At 49.2% G+C, this 15,184-nt stretch overlaps 1 protein-coding gene across 5 annotated transcripts in view; it reads right to left on the bottom strand.

The window, feature by feature from the left end:
- Window positions 1–306: 306 nt before the first annotated feature.
- The window catches only part of ZNF496 (zinc finger protein 496), a 36,618-nt gene continuing 21,740 nt past the window's right edge, over window positions 307–15,184 (bottom strand). For all 5 annotated transcript variants that reach the window (XM_084885163.1, XM_084885164.1, XM_084885161.1 and 2 more), the window contains 4 exons: window positions 9,113–9,245; window positions 8,558–8,665; window positions 7,470–7,583; window positions 307–2,734 (listed from right to left, as the gene is read on the bottom strand). In XM_084885163.1, coding sequence (XP_084741289.1) covers window positions 1,977–2,734; window positions 7,470–7,583; window positions 8,558–8,665; window positions 9,113–9,245 — 1,113 coding nt within the window. In that variant the 3' untranslated portion in view covers window positions 307–1,976. The remainder of the gene's footprint in view (window positions 2,735–7,469; window positions 7,584–8,557; window positions 8,666–9,112; window positions 9,246–15,184) is intronic.

The following is a 15,184-nucleotide window of genomic DNA, read 5'->3' as shown; positions in this document are numbered from 1 at the left end:
GGAGTCAGTGAGTGGGGGTTTCTCCACAGTATTTGGTGGGGTCTCAAGAAACAGTTACAGCCCATTGGTGTTTTTCTTATTTAGGATCTAGTTTTACAGGTAAGACACAACAGTGAGTGGGGCAATGTTCCTCCATTTCACAAATGTCTGAAGCAGATTGGGAACCACCTTCCAGCTGACAAGCCCTTGAGCGTAAGTGCATGAGGGTGGGGCAAATGTATAACCTGGCTTCTATTTGGAATTTCCTCCTCAATAGCCTTAAAGATTCACTTTCCCCCTTTTCCTGGCAGATCAATAAGAGGCAAATTATTTAGAAATGGAGAGCCCCAATATTTATTTTTTGTTCAGGGTATGACCTGACAGTTTTTATTTATTGCATTTACTGCTCCTTGGGATGCAGGGGTGTCTACACAGGCACAGTAATCAGAATTATAAAACCTGTGGCTCTTCCATAGGATTTGATGGCATCTCGTGTGGCAACAGAAGTGACAAGGGGCCTGGCTGCCTGCTGATGGACAAATAACACAAAATGTCCATCTGTGCTCTCCCCACATTGAGCCTGGCCGATGTTACCAGTCTTCCAGGAACAACACCATGGTTTTCGTTGCTTGAGACTACACAGCCAACCGTCACTCCCAATCCAGAACTCCAGGCCACGCACTTTCAAAGCTATGCTGCTTCCAGTGGATGGACAGCAAGCCAACTGCAGCTTCTGTTGACTCATCTGTTTATCAGGGATGACCAGATAATTGCAAGACTATCTGCTGTTGTGGATTGAATGGTCTCCCCATCACCCCAGATTCATATTTACGTCCTAACCCCAATACATCAGAATGCGGCCTTTCCTAGAAATATGGTCATTGTGGATGTTACTAATTAAGACAAGGAACATACCAGAATAGGTATGGGGGCCCTGATCCAATATGGTGTCTGTATAAAAAGGGGAAATTTGGAGACAGGCAGTGCACAGGGACACCACATGAAGGTGAAGGCAGAGACGGGGTAATATCTCTACAAGGAACATCATCGACTGCCAGCACCACCAGAAGCTGGGGGAGAGGTGTGGAACAGAACTTCCCTTCCAGAAACCAGCACACTGACCCCGTGACATTGGACTTCCAGCCTCCAAAACTGAGGCAATAGGTTTCTGTTGCTCTAAGTCACCCTGTTTTCGGTATTTTGTTAAGGCAGCCCTAGCAAATGAATATGGACAGTAGACTAAGTTACTAGGTATGGAAAGCCCAACCTCCCAGGAGGTCGTTTCCACTGCCCCTCATCCAGACAACAGAACCCCTCCTGGGGCTGGCTGAGGTCCACACTCCCGGACACACTGGGGCGGGCAGGGGAACTTAAGTGCCTTTCGAAGGATGACAACCTCTTCTACCCCACAACCATCTACTGGGGCCTTCACGTACAAAGGAATGACATTTGAGCAGAGTGTGCAACAATTTAAAATGTGGGTATGGCCCTCAGTGAACTCTAATAAGCAGCTGCCATGGCAAATAAAGTATGGCACAGTTCCCTTCGCAGGCTGCCCAGAACAGCGGGTGCTCTCTGGGTCAGCTGGTGACACGGCGGGATTGGTGAGCCTGGCCTTGCTGCCCACATGCACTCCCTGCCTTTTTCTAGCCATTACCACGCCCACAACTTCTTGCTCTCAGCTGGGAAGTACAGTTACCCTGGGACCTCCAGACAGGGGCAGGGGTCCAGACAAGGCAGCATGGCAGTGTAGTGAGTTGGTGGCAAGGGACAGACCCCAATGGTCACTGCATTGGGGCAGTCCGGTCCCTCAGGCCGCCTGGGAAGCACTGGACGGGGCTCTCTTCTGACCCAGAAAGGCCGGGCGGGTCCAAGCTGCTTATGCACCTCCCTCCCTGCTTTTTGGCACAGCAGAGACGAAAGAAATGCTCCGTTGATCACTATCTCGTTTCTACCTGAGAGCGAAGGGGGGGAAGGTGAGGTCTGCCCAGGAGCGGTCAGTAGGAGTTGAGGGCCTGCTTGGAGCGGCGCTTCATGTGCAGGCGCTGGTGGCGCAGGAGGTCGGAGTTGTGCAGGAAGCTTTTGACGCAGTAGCGGCACCGGAAGGGCCGCGCCCGGTCCTTGGCGTGCACAATGCTGCGGTGCCTGGCCAGGTGTTCCGGCCGCTGGAACAGCTTCCCGCAGTCACAGCACCGGATGCTCACCCGGGCCCGGCCCTCGGCCGGTGGGGCATCGGGCTCCCCGCCGGGGGACTCCGCCGCCCCCTGCTCACTCCCGATCGCGGGCTGGGGCTCGGTCGGTTCGGTGTGGACCCGCGTGTGGCAGAGCAGGTGCGAGTTGAGGCGGAAGCTCTTCCCGCAGGCCCCGCAGCGGAAGGGTTTCTGGGCCTCGTGGGCCTCCAGGTGCCCGTCCAGGTCCTCGCTGTCACTGAACAGCTCCCCGCACACCGAGCACTCGTGCAGCTTCTCCCGCTCCCTGCGGCTGCGCAGGTGCCGGATGAAGTTGACCCTCCAGCGGAAGACCTTGCCGCAGTTGGGGCACACGTAGGACTTCCCGGAGGGGTGCACCTCGCCCCCCGCCGAGAGGCCATTCTGCTGGGGCACGGGGGTGCCGTTTTGCTTCCCCAGGGGGCTCCGTGTCTCCTCTGTGCAGTAGGGGCCCAGCTGGGAGTCCTCATCCCCAGAGCTGGACAGGACGATCTCGATGGTCACCTCCTCATCCAGGCTGCTCTTAGGGGGCGGCGGGTCACCTCCGGCTGCAGGAAAGCAATGTGGAGGCCACTTAGAGTGGATGACGGAACAGGTACGACGTTGGGGGTTATGGGGGAAGAGTGAATGCATTTTGAATGTGAGGACATGAACTTAGGGGACCAGAGGGCGGAGTGCTAAGGCAGAAGTGCATCTCCTAAAAATCCCTATTATGCTTAAGTCATAACTCCAAATACCTCAGGATGTGACTATCTTTGGAATTAAGGCCTTTCAAGAGTTAAGTTAAAACACGATCACTGGAGTGGCTTGTAAGCCGACTGGCATCCTTCCAAGAAGATATTAGGACACAGGCATGTGGAAGCTCAGGGAGAAGACAGCCAGCTACTGGCCAAGGAGACTTGCTGCAGGAGGTGCCCCTCCTGATACTAGACCTCAGACTTCCAGCATTTTGAGAAAACCAATTTCTGTTGTTTGAGCCTCCTTAGGAGACTAATACAGTGCATACAGGATGACAACCCCTCAAATCAGCTGAAGTGACAAAAATAAATGCAATTTCTAAAAGGGGGCCTGTGGGCCACAGTGCTCCTGTGGGCCATTTACACAATGTTAGGAGTTGTTACTAGATGAGGTGGGATTTAGCAGTGTGCCCCAAACACCAGAGAAACAGTGAAATCAGGGAGTGATGACTATAGAAGGAGGTGTGTGTGTGTGTGTGTGTGTGTGTGTGTGTGTGTGTAGGGGGAGGGGGGGCACAAACACTGAACCCCACAACAGGTACTCTGATTTTTTCATTCTGCCCCTGGGGCTCCTGAGCAGAAGTCGCTGACCCAGGGTCCACCGTGACAGGTCATGGGTGTCAGACTGAGGGTCTGAACGTGGGCTGGCAGGCCCAGGTCTGGGCTTGACTCCACATTGCCAAGCCATCATAGCTTGCCTTTTCTATGAAGTCAAAGTTATGAGTCTGAATCTGTTGCCTCTTATTTGCACATAATCCCTGTTTTCCTTTCCTTTCCTTTTTTTTTTCTTTTTTTAATTTTATGTATATTGTTTCAGCACATTTGTTTTTCAGTTTTAAAATACAACACATTTATTAATCTCTTTTTGGTTTTATATCTTATAAGAAAGCTTCCCCATCCTAACATCATAAGAATATCCTATTTAATAAAAGACTAGTATGCAAATTAACCATCACTCCACTACACCCACCAGCCACTCAAGAGCAAATATGCAAATAAACCCAACCAAGATGGCTACGGCCACAGAAAGCAGGAGGGTAGCTTGGGTTTCCCTGGCAATGGAAGAAGCCAAGCTTTTCGCCTGCACTTGCTGGCCTACGCCTCCACTCAAGGCTACAGAGTTTCAATGATAGAAGATACATAAATCCAAACAGAAATGGCAGCAGCCTCAGAGGAACTGGAAAGAGGAGGAGGCTAGGGTTTCCCCCAGCGATAGAGGAAACCAAACTTTCTGCACACCCTGGCCGGCCCAGACCTCCGATTGGGTTGCCAGGGGATGTGGTCAGCCTGCAAACCACCACAGGCCCCTTGATCAGGCCGCCCCATGCCCCAAGGGAACTCCCACCCTGATCCAGGACACCCTTCAGGACAAACCAGCTGGCCCCCACCCATGCACCAGGCCTCTATTCTACCTAATAAAAGAGTAATATGCAGATTGGCCATCACTCCAACACACAAGATGGCTGCCCCCATGTGGACACAAAGATGGCCACCACAAGATGGCCAGCAGGGGAGGGCATTTGGGAGGGAACAGGCCTGCAAGGGAAGGCAGTTGTGGGCAATCAGCCCAGCAGGGAGGGCAGTTGAGGGGGACCAGGCCTGCAGGAGAGGACAGTTAGGGGTGACCAAGCTGGCAAAGGAAAGTTGGGAGTGACCAGGCCTGCAGGGAAGGGCAGTTGGGAGGGACCCAGGCCTGCAGGGGAGAGCAATTGGGGGTGACCAGGCCTGCAGGGGAGGACAGTTAGGGGTGACCAAGCTGGCAAAGGAAAGTTGGGAGTGACCAGGCCTGCAGGGAAGGGCAGTTGGGAGGGACCCAGGCCTGCAGGGGAGAGCAATTGGGGGTGACCAGGCCTGCAGGGGAGGGCAGTTAGGGTTGACCAGGCCTGCAGGGAAGGGCAGTTAGGGGCAAACAGGCTGGCAGTGGAGTGGTTAGGAGGTGATCAGGCTGGCAGAAGTGGTTAGGGGCAATCAGGAAGGCAGGCAGGTAAACAGCTGGGATCCAACAGTCCTGGACTGTGAAAGAGCAGTCAGACATTCCTCGAGGGGGTCCCAGATTGGAGAGTGTGCAGGCTGGGCTGAGAGACACCCCCAACCCCATGCACGAATTTCGTGCACCAGGCCCCTAGTATTTTTTTAAAAATATATATTTTATTGATTTTTTACAGAGAGGGAGAGAGAGGGACAGAGAGCTAGGAACATGGATGAGAGAGAATCATCGATCAGCTGCCTCCTGCACACCCCCTACTGGGGATGTGCCAGCAACCAAGGTACAACCCTAACTGCCCTCCCCTGCAGGCCTGGTCACCCCCAACTGCACTTGACCGGAATCGAACCCGGGACCTTTCAGTCTGCAGGCCGATGCTCTATCCACTGAGCCAAACCGGTTTCGGCTCTAGTATTCTTTATAATGCCTTAGTCTTTTGTTTTTCAAATCTGGCTTCCTAGCCTCCCTGCGTCTCTCCTCAGTCCCTCCAGCTCACAGGGAACCATCCATCATCCATCCCCAGGCCACACAGCATGGCCACAGGCTTCAGTATCACCAATCCTCCGATTGAGCTCAATTCCCCTGACATGTTTCTCTTTCTCCTTTAAATTTTTTTCTGTAAAATAGAGAGAGGAATCCAATTGTCATTTGGGGTTATGGTTGAGGACTACACATGATTTAATACATATGTAGGCACCCATTCTGTATATCACGAGGCTGCTATGGGCAGGCAGAGGCCAGAGAAGGCCAGAAGTGCACATGTGGCAACAAGCATTCATCTAGCCCCACTGAAATGGCCACCCTCATTCGGGGAAGGGGCCATCCTCAGCTACGCATGGCCACTCTCAGCCTGTTGCACGCACCTGAGAAAACCAGCGGTGAGGGAGCTCAAAGTTTTGGGGAAGGGCCTATTCTCCTTCTGGATCTGCTGTAAACGTAAAACCCCTTTGTCTACACGTGACGGGTGAACAGAAATAGCAGGAGCCCTGCACAGAGCTAGGTGGAATTACCACAATACCAGACAACTCTTTTTTCCCCTCCCTGAATCTTGGCTTCACCCCAGAATCACCTGGAGAATTCTTTTTTATTTTTTAAATTCTTTATTGTTGGATTATGTATGTCCCCCTTTTCCCCCCACTGACCCTCTCCTGCCGGCCCCCAATCCCTCCCCAACACCAGGCCTTCTGCACTTTACTGCTTGTGTTAAGTATATATGCATACAAGGTCTTTGATTATCTCCCATCCACCCACCCTCCCCCACCTTCTCTCTGAGGTTCCACACTCTGTCCCATGCTTCCATGTCTCTGGATCCACTCTGATCATCATTTTCTTTTGTTTATTACATTCCATATATGAGTGAGATTATGTAATAAATATCATGTCTTTCTCTGGGTAGCTTATTTCACTTAGCATGATACTCTCCAGGTCCCTCCACGCTGTCTCAAAGGCTAAAAGATTCTTTTTTACAGCTGCATAGCATTCCATGGTATAAATGCACCACGCCTTTTGTTATCCACTCATCTACTGATGGGCACTTGGGCTGTTTCCAGATCTTAGCTATTGTAAATTGTGCTGCTATGAACACATGGTGCATATAATTCTTTGCCAGACAACTCTTGCTCCAAAAGATATCTCAGGTAAAAGACTGTACGTGAATCAGTCCCCACAGCTGTAGAAAGTCTCCATCACACAGTGGGTTTAAGTACTATGAACCAGAGACTAATATAATATTGTATGTCAACTGGAATTTTAAAAAAGAACAAAAGAAAACAAAAAAGGACCAGAGACTCGGGTACGGTGTCTGGAACAACAACTTAACCCCAAGGACATTAAAGATGGCCACAATGCCCAGCTGGTGTGGCTCAGTGAACATCAGCCCATGAACTAAGAGGTCACTGGTTCGATTCCTGGTCAGGGCACATGCCTGGATTGTGGGTTTGATCCCCAGTATGAGGTGTGCAGGAGGCAGCCTATTGTCTATCCCTCTCACTTAAAAGATTCCTCTTTCTCTAAAAATGAATAAAAACATATTTAAAAAAAAAAGACGGCCACATTTCAGTCTTTGCCTCTGGAGGTGGTGACTTTTACCAACATGACCCTATGAGGCAGGTGGAGGACACCCCAGAATCCCTTTTGCAGGCATGCCACACTCCTGCTCTTTAGGTCCAAGGCTTTGCCCAGGACTCTGGCTTCTGTGCTCAGGGAAGAAACACCCCTAATGGCCAGCAGCGCTGTGGTGTACCTGCTTCAACCTGCCAGGGGGAGGTCAGGAGGGGAGGGTCTTGGGCAGGAGCTCAGCTGGGAGATCCCAGCAAAATGGAACCCAGCACAGTAAGCTGACAACTCACAGGAGTGGCTGGTCAGCAAGGACCTCGAGAGTTCAATCCCTGACCCTACCCGCACCAGCAAACATGCATGCACACACCATACACGTTCCCACTTCAACACACCAGACACCATACACACAAAACATGCACATACCACACAGCAGATACCACATGTACACATACCACGCGCACACATATGCTCACATATGTATCATACACCCCAGACTCTCTTTACCTGGGCAGGTGCTCTGAGCAAGTGTCGTCTGCTCGCAGGCCTGGAACTCTGGTCCCTGTAGCTCATCCTGTTTTCCTCTTTCTTCGGCCTGGAATGGCTGGACACTTGGAGCGTCTTTCCAGAGAAGAAAATGGAAAGGTGGTTTTGTCATGCAGCTGTGGCACTACCTGGAGAGGCATCCATGAGCCAAGGGCAGCACTGAACTCCCTTCTCGGGCAGCCACTCAGTCAATGTTTGTGGAGCAGATGAATTTGTAGGCAAAAAGATTGTGAAGCTATAAGGAGTTAGCACGAGTCCTGAATCTGCCTGTCCACCTGCCTGTGAAGAAGTGACCGCCACCCTATGGTCATTCCACTTCTGTGGTGGGATTCCCACAGGCCCCGGGCCCCTCGCAGACCCTGCATAAACAGTCTGCACAGAGCCTGCGGGGCTGCCAGCACAGGGAGCTGGTCCCCCTGAGGCCCTGCGTGCTCGTCCAGGTGGGAATGGAGACCACACGTGACTGCACTGTGCCAGCTCTAGGTTCTGAAGGGGAAGGAGTGGGGGCTGCTGTTGAAACCATACAAAGCCTTTAGTCCTGAAGGAGCAGTGTCTCAGGCGTCATGGCAAGTGGTTAACAACTTACACCAAGCCCAGATGGGGGAGTGGGAAATGCTGCCGCCAATGCTGTGCTGTTGTAGGCCAAGGCCCAGCACCTGTGCCTTCGTTTCCCCACACTTCGCCTGTGGTGAAAGGACTAGAGAAGGAGACACCTGGAGGTCCTGCACTGGTGCTCCTTCTCCACCTGACCTCTGGAGGATGGCCTCACCTGTGGAGGGGCCGCTGGCCTGTCAGCACAGCCCAGGCGCTGTTTATAGCAGAGAAGGACATTCCCACTGTGTCCTAGTCCCTGGCTGATGAGTGTGACCCCACACCCGCAAAAAAAAAATAAACCTTCATTCTTTCTGGGAGAAGTCATGGAGGAGGCAAAACATGCTCTACTGAGACAAGAGCCTGGGGTTGCAGAGGGCTGGCAGGGAGCGGCCCACCTCTGGTCAGCACCACCTACCACCCTACTCTGTCCCCCCAGTGGTGGAACCATGACTCACCCAAGTAGGAGACCTGGGTAGCACCCTTGCCCTGGACGTCCTGCAGCTCGGGAACACACAGCTCGTTCTCCTCACCCTGAGAGAGGTCCTGCTGGGCTGCTGGGTCGTCTGTTCACAGAAAAGGGGGGACGACACACACACACATTCCTCAGTGACCCGGAGGGACACAGGCCAACCCATGGCGGTGACAGGGCCATGCAGGGCTGCAGAGAGGCTTGAGCAAGCAGAGGGCGGGGAAGGGCACACTAGTGGGGGAGCTGTGGGCTTGGGGCAGCTGTCAGGCCCGCGAGGTAGAAACCCTGAGCTTCAGAAGCCATAGGATCAGAATGATCGAAGGAAAGTGGGTGCACGGGAAGCTGTTATGTTTGGTTTCGAGTGCAGAACAGCCAGTAGGCCTGATCTACATGTGACAGCGGCAGGGGAGGATGCCTCTACTAAGAGCCCTCAGAGTCGCTGTGTGCAGGTGACCTCACGTTAGGGATGGAGGGTGGTCGGCAAATTCAGACGTGGGCCCCCAGTTCCCCGGCCTCGGGAGAGGGTGCAAGGATGTCCTACCTGGAGGCAGTGAAACCCCACAGTCCTCTCCGATGATGAACTCCCCGTAGAAGCCAGTCTGCGCAGGGTCTAGAAGGGACCAGTCCTCTTGCGAGAAACAGAAGATCACGTCCTCCAAAGGAAAAACCCGTTTCTGAAACCACAGAACAGGGACGCCTCAGTCCAAGGACAAGCTAGGGAAGGGTCGCTGCAAAGAAGGGAGTGAGCTGGGGCTGAGGACACACCCTGTCCCATGTGTGCACGGAAGGGAGAGAGCAGAAGGCTGCTCTCTAGCTCTCACCTGGGATCCACCTCCTTCCTATCTCGTTTCGCCGAACGCAAACCATGGGGACTCTGGTGGCCAAGGTTGTGGGCAGGGCACACAGTCCCAGGCAGCTAAGGAAGACCGAGACACCACCAGGTTCTGTCCAGCAAACACCACGCCATTTCTAGAGCTGTCATCCAAGTTCTCACTGCAGAGATTCACCCCCTGATATCGACTAATTAATTCTCTTGTGTTCAAATTTCTGCTTTAACTTGGCCTGCCATTCCACTTTTTCCTGTGCACAGCCTACAAAAATGACTTTCCCACTGATTTCTTCTCCATTCATCTCTTCCACAGCCGTATCCTCATATGTGTGCATTTTAAAATTTATTCTTATTTACTTCAGAGAGGAAGGGGGAGAGAGAGAAACATTAATGATGAAAAAAGAATCATTGATCAGCTGCCTCCTGTGCGCCTCCCACTGAGGTTCAAGCCTGCAACCTGAGCATGTGCCTTTTACCGAATCAAACCAGGACCCTCCGTAGACCGATACTCTATCCATTGAGCCAAACCAACTAGAGCTATCCTCATTGTGTTTTGGGTTTTTTTGTTTGTTTTTTTTTTAACTCACAAAGCCAAAGCCTTTGGATTTCCCATTGGGATCTCTCATCACCGTGACACTTAGGGTCTTTCCAAATTGGCTGAATAGCTTCTTTAGTCTCTCATCACCCATCCACCTCTTCCCCAAAGTTTTTGACATACATCTTAGTGAACTCCTTTGCTTTGCCCCCAAGTTTGGCTTCCCACTCTTTTTGAGACTTGAATCTGCCCACAGACACTTTGTTGTCATTGAGGAGCGTGCTGTTCATCTTCTCGGTGGGCCTTGTCTGCAGCCTCTTGGGTCTCGAAGTGAACGAAAGCATCACCCTCAGAGCCATTCTTGTCACACACCACCTTGCAGGTCAGGATGTTCCCAGAAGTAGAAAAAGTATCATAAAGTGCCTTGTTATCTATAGATTTCTTCCAGGTTCTTGATGGAGACATTTTCCACACCAGCTTTTCTCAAAAAGGGATCCCTTTGAGATTCCATGATGCGGACTGGCTTTCCCTCAATCACAAGTTCACAGGATCCCGGGCCCGCTCAGCACCAGCATAACTCAGTGAGCAGAGGTGGTTCCGTCGTGCAGACCCGGATGGAAGCCCAGGCCCCGCAGGCTGAACTTCTCATGCAGCACGTCCCAGTGCAAGTCACCCCCACACAGGGAGGCCCCCGGGTAGCTGCTGGCGGCAGCGGTCATCTCCCCAGTCCCTGTGGCCCCACGCCCTGCCAGGACTTCTTATAGGGACCACTCAAGACAAAACGGGTTCTTCCCCAGTCGGCGTGCAACCTGCTCACGGGTGGCAGGGCAGGAGGGACCCAGGAGTCCTGGGCGGCTCATTTGAGACTGCAGGACTGCAGACAAAGGCTCTCAAAAACAATATGGCTTTCCCCGCGAGTTTGTCATTTTCAGCTCCAAATTTCCAAATATCAATAAATGTATTAAAATAGGGACTTTCCTCCAAATTACAAAAATTCTTAAAGAGCCAGCCAAACGGTACCCACACGGCCTCTGGGATACGCGTTTTTCTTCAAATACAGGCCTTGGGCTGCTGGCAGTTTAAGATTACAGCTGGGGAAGAGGAATGCAAAGTATTTGTCAGCATGTAAGCCTGGGGGGCCGAGTGCACAGCCGCCTTCACGCGGGCCGCCGCGGGCCGCCACGGGCAGCCGGACACATGGTGCTCGGGGAGGACGGTGCGGGGCTGCCACGAGGCGCGGGCGCAGGGACAGCGCGGCTTGCCACCCACTCCCGGGTGCCATGGAGGCGGCTGGCAGGCCAGAGTGTGCAAAAGTGACTTTCCCGTAGGTTCCAGGAGGATTCGATTTTTCTTCTCTCCACATACCGCCCCCCACCACCCGCCCCCAGATTTTAAAGCATTTTTGAGTTTTTTTAAAATATATTTTATTGATTTTTTACAGAGAGGAAGAGAGAGGGATAGAGAGTTAGAAACATTGATGAGAGAGAATCATCGATCAGCTGCCTCCTGCACACCCCCTACTGGGGATGTGCCCGCAACCAAGGTACATGTCCTTGACCGGAATTGAACCTGGGACCTTTCAGTCCACAGGCTGACGCTCTATCCACTGAGCCAAACCGGTTTCGGCATGAGGTTTTGTTTTGAATGTTTTCTCTTTTTTTTTTCTTGAGGCCAAACGAAAGCAGCAGAGGCTGCATCAACGCAGGGCGGAGAGCTTAAAATATATTTATATCGATTTCAGAGAGGAAGGAAGAGGGAGAGAGAGGTAGAAACATCAATGATGAGAGAATCAGGTTTTTTTCTTCATGATCTGGCTAACGGTTCATCAATATTGTTTATCCTTTCAAAGGTTCTGCTCTTGCTTCCATTGATTTTTTGTATTGTTTTTTAGTCTCTCTGTCACTTATTTCTGCTCTAATCTTTATTATTTCCTTCCTTCTACTTACTCTGGGCTTTATTTGTTCTCTTTCTAAATTCTTTAAGTTGTGGGGTTAAATAGTTTATTATTAATTTTTCTTGTTTTTTGAGGTAGACCTGTAGTTCTATGAACTTCCCTCTCGGGACCGCTTTTGCTATATCATAGAGATGTTGTGTTATTGTGTGTCCATTTTCATTGGTTCCAGGAAAGACAAAGAGAGAGAACCCAAATAAATAAAACCGGAAAGGAAAAACAGTGAAGTAACAACTAACATCACAGAAATACAAAGGATTGTAAGAATATACTATGGAAAACTACGTGCATACAAGCCAGACAATGTGGATATAAGAGATATTGAATCAGGAAGAATCAGAAAACCTGAATAGGCCAATAACAACTGAAGAAATAGAAGCAGTAAACAAAAAGCTCCTAGCAAAGAAAATCCCTGGTCCAGGTGGCTTCACAGGGAAGTTTTACCAAACGGTCAAAGAAGAACTAACACCTATCCTCCCAAACTATTCCAAAAATCCAAGAGGAAGGAACACTTCCAAACTCTTTTTATGAGGCCAGCATTATCCTAATTCCAAAGCCAGATAAAGACACTACAAAGAAAGAGAAGTACAGGCCAATATCCCTGATGAACATAGATGCTAAAATCCTCAACAAAATATTAGCAAATCAGATCCAGCAATATATTAAAAAGGTCATACAAGATGACCAAATGGGATTTATTTCAGGAATGCAAGCCTGCTACAATATTCACAAATCAAAAACCAGATACATCACATAAACAAACTGAAAGACAAAAATCACATGATCATATCAACAGATGCAGAAAAAGAATCCAACAAAATCCAACACCTACTTTTGATAAAAAATCTCAGCAATGTGGGAATAGAGGAATCATATCTCAACATAATAAAGGATATATATGACAAACTTATAGCCTATATCATACTCAATAGGCAAAACCTAAAACCATTTCCCCTAAAGACAGGGACAAGACAGGGATGTTCTTTCACCACTCTTATCAACACTAGAGGCCTGGTACAGGAAATTTGTGCACAAAGGGGTGAGGGGGAGGGTGCACCCTCCCAGCCTGCACCCTCTCCAATCTGGGACTGCCCAGTAGGATTGGGCCTAAATGGCCAGTCAGACATCCCTCTCACAATCCAGGATTGCTGGCTCCCAACTGCTCACCTGCTTGCCTTCCTGATCACCCCCTAACCACTCCCCTACCAGCCTGATTGATGCCTAACTGCTCCCCTGCCAACCTGACACCCCTAACTGCCCTCCCCTACAGGCCTGGTCAACACTAACTGCCCTACCCTATAGGCTTGGGTCCCCCAGAACTGCCATTTCCTGCAGGCCCGGTCGCCCCCAACTTCCCTCCTCTGCTGGCCTGGTCACTCCTAACTGCCCTCCCCTGCAGGCTTGATTGCCCCCAACTGTACTCCCTTGCAGGCCTGGTCCCTTCCAACTGCCCCCCCCTGCTGGCCATCTTGTGGTAACCATCTTGTGTCCACATGGGGGCAGCCATTTCGTGTGTTGGAGTGATGGTTGATTTGCATATTACTCTTTTATTAGATAGGATAGTACTGAAAGTCCTAGCCACAGTGATCAAACAAGAAGAAATAAAAGGCAACCAAGTTGGAAAGGAGGAATTATTTGCAGATGACGTGATATTATACATAGAAAACCATAAAGACTGCAAAAGAAACCCACTAGATTTAATAAATGAATTTGGCAATGTATCAGGACACAAAATAAATACCCCAAAACTGATGGCTTTTTAATACACCAAAATGAATTCCTTGTAGAAATATGGTTACAGGATACATAAACAAGCAATCAATTTACCACTGCAGAAAAAAAAAAAAAAAAAAAAATTACATTCTTAGAGATAAACTTAACCAAGGAGGTGAAAGACTTGTACTCGGAAAACCACAGGACATTGAAAAAATAGATAGAGGAAGATATAAACAAGTTGAAAAATATACCGTGTTCATGGATTGATAGAAGTAACATCATTAAAATGACCATACTACCAAAGGCAATCTACAGATTCAATGCAATTCCTACTATAATACCAACAGCATATTTCACAGATCTACAACAAATACTCCAAAAATTTATATGGAACCAAAATAGGCCCCAAAGAGCCACAGCAATCTTAAGAAACAAGAACAATTGAAAGAATCACAATACCAGATAGGAAATTATATTACAAAGCCAGCATAATCATCACAGCCAAGTACAGCCATAAGAGCAGGCATATAGATCAATGGAACAGAACAGTGACTCCAGAAACCGACCCAAGACACTATGCTCCATTAATATTTGACAAAGGAGGCAAGAGCATACAATGGAGTCAAGACAGTCTCTTCTATAAATGTATTGGGAAAATTGGACAGATAAATGCAAAAAAATGAAACTAGACCACCAACTTACACCATACATAAGAATAAACTCAAAATAGATAAAACACTTAAATGTAAACTGTGAAACCATAAAAATCCTAAAGAAATCAAAGGTAGCAAAATCTCAGACATTCCTTATAGGAATATGGTTACAGGATACATCTTTTAGGGCAAAGGTAACTAAGGAGAAAATAAACAAATGGAACTATATCAACATAACAAGCTTCTGCACAGCAAAAGAAACCATCAACAAAACGAAAAGGGAGCTCAGTGTATGGGAGAAAATGCTTGGCAATGATACATTTGATAAAAGGTTAATATTGAAAACACATAAGGAACTCCTGCAACTTAATAAAAAAGACAATCCAATTTAAAAAATGGGCAAAGGACCTAAACAGACACTTCACTAAAGCAGACATACAGAAGGCCAAGAGATGTATGAAAAAATGCTCAAAGTCATTGACCACCAGAGAGGTGCAAATTAAAATGACAATGAGGTATCATCTCACACCTGTCAGGAAGGCCATCATCAACAAATCAACAAGTGCTGGCGAGGATGTGGAGAAAAAGGAACCCTAGTACACTGCTGGGGGGAATGCAGACTGGTGCAGCCATTATGGAAAACAGTATGGAGTTTCCTCAAAAAATTAAATATGGAACTGTTATTTGACCCAGTGATCCCACTTCTAGGAATATATCCTAAGAAACACAAAACACCAATCAGAAAAAATGTATGCGCCCCTATGTGCATAGCAGCGCAATGTACAATAGCTAAGATCTGGAAATAGCCCAAGTGCCCATCAGTAGAAGAATGGATAAAAAGCTGAGGTACGTTTATACCATGGAATACTATGCAGCTGTAAAAAGAATGATCTCTGAAAGCTATGCATATATACTTTCATGCTTAGCCC

Source organism: Pipistrellus hanaki (genome assembly GCF_964339955.1).
Source record: "Pipistrellus hanaki genome assembly, chromosome: 5".
NCBI lineage: Eukaryota > Metazoa > Chordata > Mammalia > Chiroptera > Vespertilionidae > Pipistrellus > Pipistrellus hanaki.
The sequence above is the reverse complement of the archived record's forward strand: the minus strand, read 5'-3'. Positions and strand labels throughout refer to the sequence as shown.